The 11209-nt window shown below is 39.4% G+C and overlaps 1 protein-coding gene across 2 annotated transcripts in view; it reads left to right on the top strand.

Moving 5' to 3' along the window:
* Positions 1 to 11209, top strand: part of mrpl23 (mitochondrial ribosomal protein L23) — a 111151-nt gene that overhangs the window by 38337 nt on the left and 61605 nt on the right. Inside the window, exon 5 of one of the 2 annotated variants that reach the window (XM_007561420.2) lies at positions 3358 to 7774. The exons of the other annotated variant lie outside the window; for it this stretch is intronic. Coding sequence (XP_007561482.1) covers positions 3358 to 3522 — 165 coding nt within the window. The 3' untranslated portion in view covers positions 3523 to 7774. Of the gene's footprint in view, positions 1 to 3357; positions 7775 to 11209 lie in introns of those variants that run through there. 2 annotated transcript variants of the gene reach the window in all.

The following is an 11209-nucleotide window of genomic DNA, read 5'->3' as shown; positions in this document are numbered from 1 at the left end:
TTATTTCCACTTTGGCTTTATGTTGTTTAGTTTTTATTCAAGTACGTTTTTTGTTAATGGAGACTGAGAATCCGTTTTATTTTTATTTTTGGTTGTTTTGTTTATTTAGTTTATCAGTTCCAATGTTACATGTTATTTTGAAAATAAATATCAGGAAATCGCATGTATTAGTAATTTCCATTAAATCAGTGTCAAAAGGTCTTGAAACAATATTATCGTTTATCACAATAATTTCTTTAGACAATTAATCGTCCAGCAAAATTTGTTATCGTGACAGGCCTACCTTTGAAACACTGTAAACATCCCATGAATGGGATTTTTGCAAGGACCACTTACTGTACTTGTATACTGAGCAGCAGAGCGAACAACATTTTTGCTACCGAGTTATTCATTTATCATCCAGGGTCCTAAGTAGAAACCCTGCACACACCCATAACACCCTGATAACTCCTCCTCATTGTGACAGTCTGAGGTTGAAGCTGACCAGTGTTGGTCACTAGTTTGGTCCAAATATGCTCCGAGATGGGATTGTTGCAACTTAGCAAATGTAGTCGTGCTTTTCATTCTGGCACAAATGGCAAGCTGATACCACAGATTAAAATGATTATGTAATCTGAGATCTTATGAGACTTTTCCATTCCCCCCACTTCCAGATTCTGCTAAACTCTTCCTCATGGAGGGGACTGTTAACATTTTGGAGGATATGGTTCAATCCCAGACTGTGGAGATATTGGATTGCCGAATCTTATCTCCCGACATTGAAATTAACTAGTTTTCAAGCGATTGGTATACCTCCCCACATCATCACACAGCCCCTACCAAAAGCTGCTACTCTATTGGTACCGTAATCTGTGTAGCTTTTTTTATATATTTCTTTAATTTCATTTACGTGTGTAGACAAAATCTGGACGCAACATTGAAAACCCTAATCCTTAAAAAAATAAAATAAACAAACAAAATAAAGTATACAAGATTTTTTTTTTAGTTGAAATTCTAAATACAAAGTTCATAGTTTTAGGGTCACAGATTTGGTTTTGGTTCACTTTTTTGTCAACATTCCACGAATGCCGTAAATCAGCCTTAAATTATCCACCATTTATGGTTTACAAAATGCTTTATTCTCAAGGGCATGTCATGTTTCCTTGTAAAAACAGAAAGAATGTGACAGTTTGGCATTAGGCACATCATTGTGACAGTCTGAGGTTAAAGCTGGCTGTGATTTTTATATGCTAAATGAGGAGATGCTGCTAATTTCAAAATGCTTTTAATTTCCTTGGCAAAAATCATTTTTACCTTTTTTTTTTTTGTTGCTTTGAGCTTAGCTAGATAAGCACCCTCTCAAACCAAACTATTGGTGGATCTGTAGAATACAGAGACAGAAATGACTCAGATTTACAGGCTGTTTTTGGTCTGACAACTTCTTATAAAAAGAAATATAATTCGGTTAGGGGACTGTGCAACAACATATGTTGTGATTTCTTTTATTTCGCAATTTCCCAAATTCAAAAGAACAGTTTCAAATTTGTTGTCAAAATTGACTGCACAATATATCTAGAGATGAAACTCGGATGCCTCCCGACTAAACGTGTAGATTCAGTTCAGATACTGTGCAACTGTCTGAACTGTACTCTACGACCTACAATACCCACGCCGGTGTCCAGGGGCATGTAGTGGGATCTGGACTTTAAATATTTCTAGAGTAAACAAAAGCTTGCATCTTTGTGTCTCCCACGTTAGGAGTTAAAACATGGTGCGTGTAATTATATGCATGTTTCTTTTGGTATTTTGAGGGCTGGAGACAAAGTAACATTCACATTAGAGCCACACCATTCTTTGACGCCTACACACTGACCCCAAGCAAAAATATTTCATATATTCAAGTTGAACAGTTGATTGACAGATGTGTTCACTGAAGTAATTAATTTTTTTGGTGGCAGGCCACTCTAAAGTTGTTGAAAAGTTTATGACTCGCATCCAGACATTTGACTGTCAGTATTGAGCTGAAGCCGCTGGTGTAAAATCTGTTGTTTGTGATCTCTAATCGCTTTGGTGTATTTTGCGAGCATTAACATTTTGCATGAAATACCAACACAGCAATAAAAATGTCATATAAAAGTGCTACAAAAGATTTAAGCAAACTTTAAGGAGTTGTTCTTGAAAGTCTAAATAACCCCTGTTTTGTGACTAGTAAGACCGTAATGCATAATTTCAAGAACTTTCTTTACATATGTGCAGTTATTTCATTCAGTTTCACTGAAAATAGGTGCAATAACCCAGCTGCACAACTTTCTGTTTGTGCAGCTTATTCTCATCTCAGTTTTTGATATTTGCTTTAGACAGTTCTGGAGAAACATCAAGTTTTTGTAAAGTCACTTACTGCATTTTCATAATTGGACATTTTTATGCCCATCTGCTGACAGATACCATTGTATTACAATTATCATTTTTATCCTATATAACTTCTCGACAAACTATTACATTAGCCAAAAAATGTAAGCATGGATAACTCATGAATGTCCTACTAGGACATCTGAACATTATTCAAGCGGCTTCAGATTCCATATAGCTGAAGAAGCAGTTGCTTTATTAAGCACTAGTTTATTGGTTGCACACACTTTTGCAACCAGACAATAGCACTATTTTTATTTTATTTTATTTTCTACATCCCCTTCCCAACAGTTTGTTTCTCAGGTGAATTGTACTTCATAGATGTCACAATATGTGGAAAATTTAGTTTTTAATTATTTTAATATGGGCTTGATTTTGTTTGTTTGTTTGTTTTTGTCACAAAAAACACATATGGGTGTGTGCACTTTTAGAGGTCCAATGTGATTGAAGAAACATGTCAGTGTAGCTCTTGTTGCCAGGTGTACTTGGAAGAAACTGAGAGTCATATAACAGGCGTGTGCGTACCTGCACTGTATGACCTCTTATCTTTTATTTAGCATTGTGCGTGTGTGTGTGTGTGTGTACTGTACTCCATAGCACCCTGACACAGACTACAGTTGGGCCAGTAATGCATTAGCTATGGCCAGAGATGGGTTGGTATGGAATAAATAATGGATACCATCCTTTCCCTCTAAATAAATCAGGACCAGAGAAATGGAGAGATGAGAGATTAAATGTGGGAGAGAGTTGGAGACATTCAATGCCAGATATAAAGAGAGGATTTGTGTAACTGGAAGAAGTATATGGTGGCAGAAATAGTGTCCTGAGTTCCAGATGGGTATCTCATTTCTCTTGTTCGTGTTTTATTAATTGTCATTCAGTAGAAAACTGATGTGTAGCTGTTGTTATTAAGTAAAAAAATAAAATAAAATAAAAAAGCAAAACATTCACAGCTTATTTTATTCCCAGGCACAAAGCCAGACATTCACCTTCCCCGACATCTTCCCAGAAAAGGACCGGACGCTGAAGGAGGGCTCCATGGAAGAAATGCAGGAGAAGTTCATGGAGGACGAGAAGCAGAGACAGAAACCCGACCCCAGGAGAGGAGGGGTCACCGAGTGGTTTGGACTCTGAACCAGGGGGCCCTTGGAGCAACGTGTATTGATTTGAAATGCAACCTCTGTGATGTCACTTTTATTTCACTGCTGAAACACGAGCGTGTAGCGAAAAGGAGCAAGTGTGTGTGTGTGTGGGGGGGGGGGGGGGGTGATATGGCAGACATGTGTTCAGTGTGTTTTTGAGGCTGGAGTCCAAGAACCAAAAGACAAGAGGAATTGGAGGAGGAGAGCAGCAAGGCTTCGTCTTTAATGAAACAAGCCCACCACACACATTGTCCATCACCTCAGATAACCTCTTCTTCTTTCTCGTCCTGATGTTCTTCCCATACACATGCCGCATTTGTTTCTTTTTGTTTTTTGTTTTGTGAAAGTATCCTTCTCGTCTGTCATCCCTGTTGTGTCTCTTGTCTTTATCTTTCTGCGAGATACTTGATCCTCAGCCTCAGCAGAAAGCAGCATAGATATAGATAGATATATCTATAGATAGATATAGATATATATCTCTCTATATATTCCCAGTTGGTTGGATCCAACTGCCTGAACAGTCGCATCATTTCCTCTTCCGGGAGTTTGTCTTGGATTAATTACCTGGATTTGGTAAACAAAAGATGGGATGTTGTTTCAGAAAGCAGATATGTGCAGTTTGCAGTGGCATCATTATATTTTGTGGTAACAACTATTGCCATGACCATAAATAAAGCCTTTACCCGATGTTTGTGTGTGTGTGTGTGTGTGTGTGTGTTTAAATGTTAAAGTTGTTTTCATAGGAACTATTAAATGGTCACCATTCCAAAAGCACTCTGCCTGCTCTCTCACTGATGCCGTGCTGAGAAACGGGCACTTCGAGAAGCTGTTTGCAGTGCAAGCTGGCCTTCGCAAGTGCCAATGTGGTCTGGTAGCTGTTTTGACAAAGTAATAATCTGTGTTTTGAATCGGGCCAGTGAAGGACTGAGTTCTCTTACCGTAATAAAGCCCATAAAGTGGAGGGTGGGGAGACCTCTTCTGGGCTCACTCAGACCCTCCATTATGCTTAGAGGCCAAAGTTACAGTAAGTGTCCCCCAGCCATGACCGCTAATGTCGGCTGGCTAACAGAAAGGTCCGGTCCCTGACCTCATCCAGCCAACTCATCTATCACTAAGGAGAATGTCAATATTGATCCTGTTGGCCCATTGTCTGCTGCCTGGAACCACTGAACCCCCCCTCCTCCATCCTCCACTGTTACTATAAAGCAATCAGATTTTGAACAAAACAAGCTTCTTGTTTCACCATTAGTCTGTTCCTTTTCTCACTGCTCTTTCTCTCTTCCTCTATCTCGTCTGTTGCCTAGTTTTGAACCTGTGAGAAACAGCTGAGAAACCAACTAAGGTGCGAGACCAAATCCATGTTGTTTCACACCTCCTGGACTGAACAGACCCCTTTATGATAGTTGGATAATCAAGTTCTGATGTTTGCCAAGCCATAATCTTTCCCTGTTGTCCCCTTGATCTTTGTGCTGGGGATACCCTGTTCCTCTTAAAACCAGCAACACATACCTACCACAATTGTTTCTCATTAAACTCTTGATTAAATCACTTCTTTTTTAAAGCCTGTTAGGAGTTTTGGTTGTGTAGTGTTTTGCGTAAATTATTTTACTGCTTTGCGATTTAAAAAATAACAACTACAGTTTTTTTCTCAGACACACTTTGTTAATGATCTGATGTCTTGATTAAATGGGTACAACACAAGGAATGGGAAAACAATTTGGTGTAGGAGTGAAACAACACAAAAACAGACATGAGTCAAGTTTGCTTGAATTGTACGTGACAGTCTAACACAAACGTTAGTCTGATGGGGCAGGAAAAGGATGCAGGATTCATATTTGTATTCCAAAGAAAAATCTAAAAAGTTGTGAACATTTAGTACAGATGAAACCAGGAGTTTACATATGCCATATAAAAAGACACAAGTGCATAGTTTTCATATTGTCTGAAGTGAAATCAGAATGAAGTTTACTGCTTTAGGTCAGTTAGGATATCAAACTTTTTCCCATTTGGTAAATGCCAGAATAATGAGAAAGAGACTTTTTAAGGCTATTTGCATTACTTTCTTTAAAGTAAAAAAAAAAAAATTAAGTACACTTAATTAGTATTTGGCACTGTTGCCCTTAAACTATATAACTCTTGGATGTCCTTCCACAAGCTTCTCACGATAGTAGGCAGGAATTTTTTTGCCCGTTTCTCCTCATAGAAGTGGTGGAACTGAGCCTCGTTTGTAGGCCGCCTTGCTCGCACATGCCTTTTCAATTTAAAAGCTGAAGTTCCTTTTCAGCTTTTTACATTTTCGATAGGATCGAGATCAGGGCTTTGTGATGGCCACTCCAAAACACTGACCTTGTTTTTCTTAAACCACTTTGTGACCAGTTTGGCAGTATGGTTAGAGTCATTGTTCATTTGGGAGACACATTCGCGCCCAAGCTTTAACTTCCTGGCTGTTGTCTTGAGAAAAAGGTTTTGGTAAAATTAATTTACCAAAAAGGGGAAAACCTTATTCTTATTTCACGTCAGACAGTGTGAAAAAAAATACTATTAGGGCTGAAACGATTCCTCCAATGATTTGAGTACCTCGATTATTAAAATTCCTCAAGGAAAATGTATCTGCCTCGAAGCTAATTTAATTTATGTTTTATTTTTTAATGCACCCTGTTCATACCGGTTACTATTTGCGTTGCGCAGCGCTCTCACTTCCGGCTGAGTAGTTGAGGAAAGCTAAGTGTTAGCAGCATAAAGTCCAATTTTCAAGTTCGGCCTGGGAGGATTTTACTGCTTGATGATAATGTCCAGGTTTTTGTCGTTGTCGGGGGACCAATAAACATCCTTAAAATGACTGGAGCGATGCTTGGAGTACAGCAGCTTTTCTCCCTTCCGGAGCCGCTGGTTCAGAGCGAACGGCGGGGACGAGCACGGCGGGATTATTTATACAGGTGAGCGGATGGACCGAATACTGCGGGCGGCTGTGCTTCAAATGCGCAGCTTTACTGACTAACCGGGATATAAATTTAATCTTTCATATCATTCCCAACAAATGGTTGGCGAAGCGCATCGTGACGTTACATAGCTGATAGCTTTCTATGTGTGACGAATGCAGGTGTCAAATCCCACCATAGGCACAAAACTATAAATGGCTGGACAAGATGAGAGCTAATCTATTAAATTGACTTAAGATGAAACCAAAAGCTGGAGTATAGACATGTTTTTATAACCATATTTGTGAAGCTGCCTCTTTATTATTAAATTGAATATAATTTCAGATTTTTGTACAACTTTTCTTCAGGTTAACTTAGAAAGTGAGCTATTATTTCGATTATTATTAACTTTGTTATTGCTAACAATAATTTTGTTAATAAAGTTATTGTTAGGGAAGCTCAAATGTGAAAAATTGCACTGATGTTGATATCTGATGCTGTTATGTTAGATTTACCAATGTTTTATTTTATCTTTTTTTTTTTTTACCCAATTACTCGATTAATCGTAAGAATAATCAATAGATTACTCGATTACTAAAATATTCCTTTACAACAGCCCTAAAATACAAATGTGTCTTATTATGTAATTCATGTGAACTTCTGGTTTGAGTATACTCATCTCACCTTTTGGTGCAATAACAAGGGCAGGACATTTGTTCTTCTTTTGAAATTAACTCCAGTTCTGATTGGATCTGTGAATAGCAATTTTGAAATCTGGTTGTACAATTCATTACATTGCTCTCTGACATCAGAGACTCCTCAAAGTGTCTGGTTGCTTTTTTTTTCTTTTTTTTTTTCTTGGAAATGTACCCACTTCAGCGGGGAAAGTTTGTTTGCGCGGAGCACTTAAGGACAAGTGTTTCAGCAACCGCCGGCAATATCGAGAGGGATATTTTCCGAAATACTTCATTTGATTGAGGGTCAGTTCCTTCTCTCTGTGGAAACGAGGTACACAACAGAGCAGTAAGCTCCAAAATAACACTAAAATAACAGGAAAGCTTATTTTAGACATGCATTTCGTGTGTTGATAAGATCCTGGTCATTGTGCCTTCTGTGTCTGTTAGCACTGTATGCTATATCTGCCTCGATGAGGATGCGATTGGACAGATGGTAAATATCGCAATAACACCATTGTGATGCATTAATTTGAATTCATGGTTCTGCAGGTTTATCGTCTTCATTCTCCTGCTCTGGGTCAGACTCTGGCTCCAACATGTCAGGTTGGATGGACAAGTCTTCCGTTGTTGACATCTTTAATAAACTTGGGAGACAGTTGTATTGCTTCTGTGAAACTACAAAAATGGGCGAACGGGGCGGAGTCAACAGCTCTGCGACCTGGCGGGGGGCGAACGGGGCATGAAATGTTTCATCAATATTTAAAAAGACGCAGCAAAGCGAGTTGCTCTAAAATATGGGCATCTGTGGAGTTACAATAATGATGAATTTAGACCACGTATTGCAGTTTTACTTTATATAACCCATAAGTAAATGGTTTAAATGTTAAGCATTAAAAGCATGTCCACCTTAGCTTCAGACAGTGAGGGGAAAAAAAACTCTTTTTACTCAGTGTATGTAAATATCTGGTTTCAGTTGCAGATGTGAACTATCACAATGTCCTGCAAATCTGAGGTATACACTGAAATTGTTTTTGAAATTGTCGAAAGAGGTTTTTATGCTTCGTCATCCTTGCGTCTTTTCAAACCACATGAAAAGCTGTTGACACCAAAACAGACCCGTTCTGTGTCCGTATTTGTTTATGGAGCGTTCTTGTCTGTGAAAGACAAGTAGGCGTGCCGTGCACTTCCTATTTCACCCAAACTAAAAATAAGTGCACGCAGCTCCTGATTTATATTTGATCTCTGTTTGGAGAATGCCACCATATTGTTATGCACCACACGTTGTGTAATTGCAGAGGGGAGGAACAGCGAGCTTGTTTCGTGCAAGATGCGGAAAGCTCGGGAAGGCCGCAGTGAGAAAGCAGGAGGTGAGGGAGTTAGATGACATCACTGAGAAAATGCTGAGCTGGATTTAAGGGCTACTGGATAAAACAGGTCTGATCCCACAGTGCTGCCACCCCGCTCCCCCCACACCCTCCTACCCCCATCCCCTTTCACTTTCTCTTGAGACGTACAGTGCGGGTAGTGTTCTCTTCCCTACATGATGAGTTAATGGAAGGGGGGTTGAATATTTTAAACTGTGCTTCACTCTCATCCTTACTCTCCTTGCTCGTCTGTCTTTCTTTTTTTTTCCTCCTCCTTCAGCTGTGCATTAGTAGAGTGCACACATGACCCTGTTTCTGTCACTGCAGTCCACTTTTGGAATCTGCATGACATCATTTTGTATTTTTGGGATGAGCAGCGGTACAGTGAGTGTCTGTTCTGCCTCTCTGCAGCTGAGGGAGGCTGCAGATCTCTTTTTTTTTGGCTGTCTGTAATAACAGCCTTCTTTAAAGGTCTGCGCCTACGGCTGGTTGTCTGTATCAAATAGCTGTTAAAGACTTTACTATATGCAAAATGGACACAAGTCGACTAATGCCCTTTTTGTTTTTTTAACAAAAAAGAAAGGACAAGCTGAAAAACTTCAACACATTTCTTTGCCCTCTCTGTAAAGTTACATGTACACATACAGTAAGACCATTATTACTCCTACCAGTCCCTTGTGCAGATGCACAGACTCTCACACACTCACTTCTGTTCTCTAAGACAACCGGGATTGCCTGCTGAGGATTCTGACGGCCTCTCTTGGACTATCGCCATATGCATTCCTCCTTCCCCAGGTTGCCGTTGGTTCATCTGAGCTCAGCCAGTGCACTCTGTCACCCCATAAGTGTGTGCATATATGTGCGTGCGTGTGTGTGTGTATGTGTGTGCGTGCCTGTTCCAGTGTGGGTCCATGTTCTGCATGCATCTTTAACTTAATAGAAAGTTATCTGCAGCATTTGTGTACACACAAAGGCATGTTTGTATGATTTTATTCATTGCTTCTTGTGAACCACTCAGCCATGCAGAAAATTACCATGATATGGCCCTCTGTGCAGGGCCCGACTGCACTCACTACTGTGTGCGCGCTGGCTCTGAGCCAGGAGCAACAACTGAAGGAGTGCGCAGCAGAAAACAGGTCAACTGGGTGTATCGTTGCTTGGATGAAAATAAATCAATATGCAATTGAGTTTGCCAATTGTTTTCTAATGTTGAGAAGGGAGAGAAGGCTAAATTTATGTAAGCTATTTGTTTAGCTTGAAGTGCAAACTAAAGTTGATTCTGCGTTTCTACTGTAGTTTTGCAATTATACAAGTGCCAAGCAAAAGTATTCGTGGCTCTTGAGCGTTTCTTGAGAAAAATGTGCAAAAAAATTAAGAGTACAGTTTTGTTCATTTACAATGTACATTTTGGCATGTGTGTTAATTGATATGCCAGATAAAATAAACTGATAGTCATGAATAAACTATAAAAAAAGTGGCTAAAATGAAGTCAGTGATAATTTGGTGTAAAACACATTTGAAGAACCTCAGAAAGAGACTATCACAGACGTATGGCTACTTTTTACTCATTAGTTTATCAAATTGTGAAGGAAATAGACTTTTTCAAAAATAACCACTTTTGACAGCTGTGCAGCAAGTTTCTGTGATAGTTAAGCAATGTAAAACAGGAATAAAAAGCACAATTTTAGTCATCTTTAGCATTACAATGCTAAAGAAAGATCCAACATTATGGTATCTAATATAAACATAGAAAAAATGTTCAACCGCAGCATTTCAGATTTTAAACCTTTTCATGTTCTTTTATTAAAAATGTCTGCATTCAGTTATGTTGTCTTGATTATATTGTTCTTTAAATAAATTCAACCTTGAGATATTGCTTGAGATTTGTGCACTCAATATATTTTATCTAAGTGACAAAACCGACTCTATTTATGACGTTACATATCTTCTCACTGCAAGGGCATTGTAAATTAAATGTTTTCAGCAATTAGTAGTTGGGACTGAGAAAATTTGTTCGCAGTCATTAAAGGCTTATAGGATGATCAGGCTTTTGTCTAAAAAGGAAAAATATATATTTTGACTCTATGTTTCTGCTGACAACCTAATTCTCTACAGTACGGGTGGCCCTGTTGCAGCCAGCTGCCGGAGCATAAATTTTATTTTAAATAACTTGATAACAGTGATACATACACGAGAAGGAGCGAAGGAATCGAAGGCAGCTGGCTTAATCTGCACACAGTATGCGTGCATGTCGGAGAGAGAGGAAAATGAGTTCAGCTCAACAAAAATCAACTGGGACCTGGCCACCCATCTGGACTACAAAGCACTTAGCTCCGGTCTACACACATACACATATGTGCACTTGTCAGTGAACCCCTCGCCGGTGGAATCATACTGGCGGGAGTCGCTGCCAAGTCAATAACACAGACTGATCCCTGATGCTGAACTTCTTGGAAGTCCCGGCTAGTCTCAGTGCTTCATGTACCTGCACAGCGGTCCAGCTGCTGCCCGGCTAAAAGGTGAGTAGAAGAGATCAGCAAGTCTATCACCCCCTCTGCTCCTGCCCGCAGGTCACCCTTACTTGAAACACACTTCAGAGAAGAGATCATGGGAACAATGAGCCTCTGAGATTCATTTCCTTGGATCAATGAGCTCTTATGTACTTTCACCAAAGTTTTTTTTTCTTCCTGCTCTGCACAGTGACATTGGAATAATCAATG

The sequence above is a fragment of the Poecilia formosa genome, unplaced genomic scaffold, assembly GCF_000485575.1.
Source record: "Poecilia formosa unplaced genomic scaffold, Poecilia_formosa-5.1.2 Scaffold126, whole genome shotgun sequence".
Lineage (NCBI taxonomy): Eukaryota > Metazoa > Chordata > Actinopteri > Cyprinodontiformes > Poeciliidae > Poecilia > Poecilia formosa.
The sequence above is the reverse complement of the archived record's forward strand: the minus strand, read 5'-3'. Positions and strand labels throughout refer to the sequence as shown.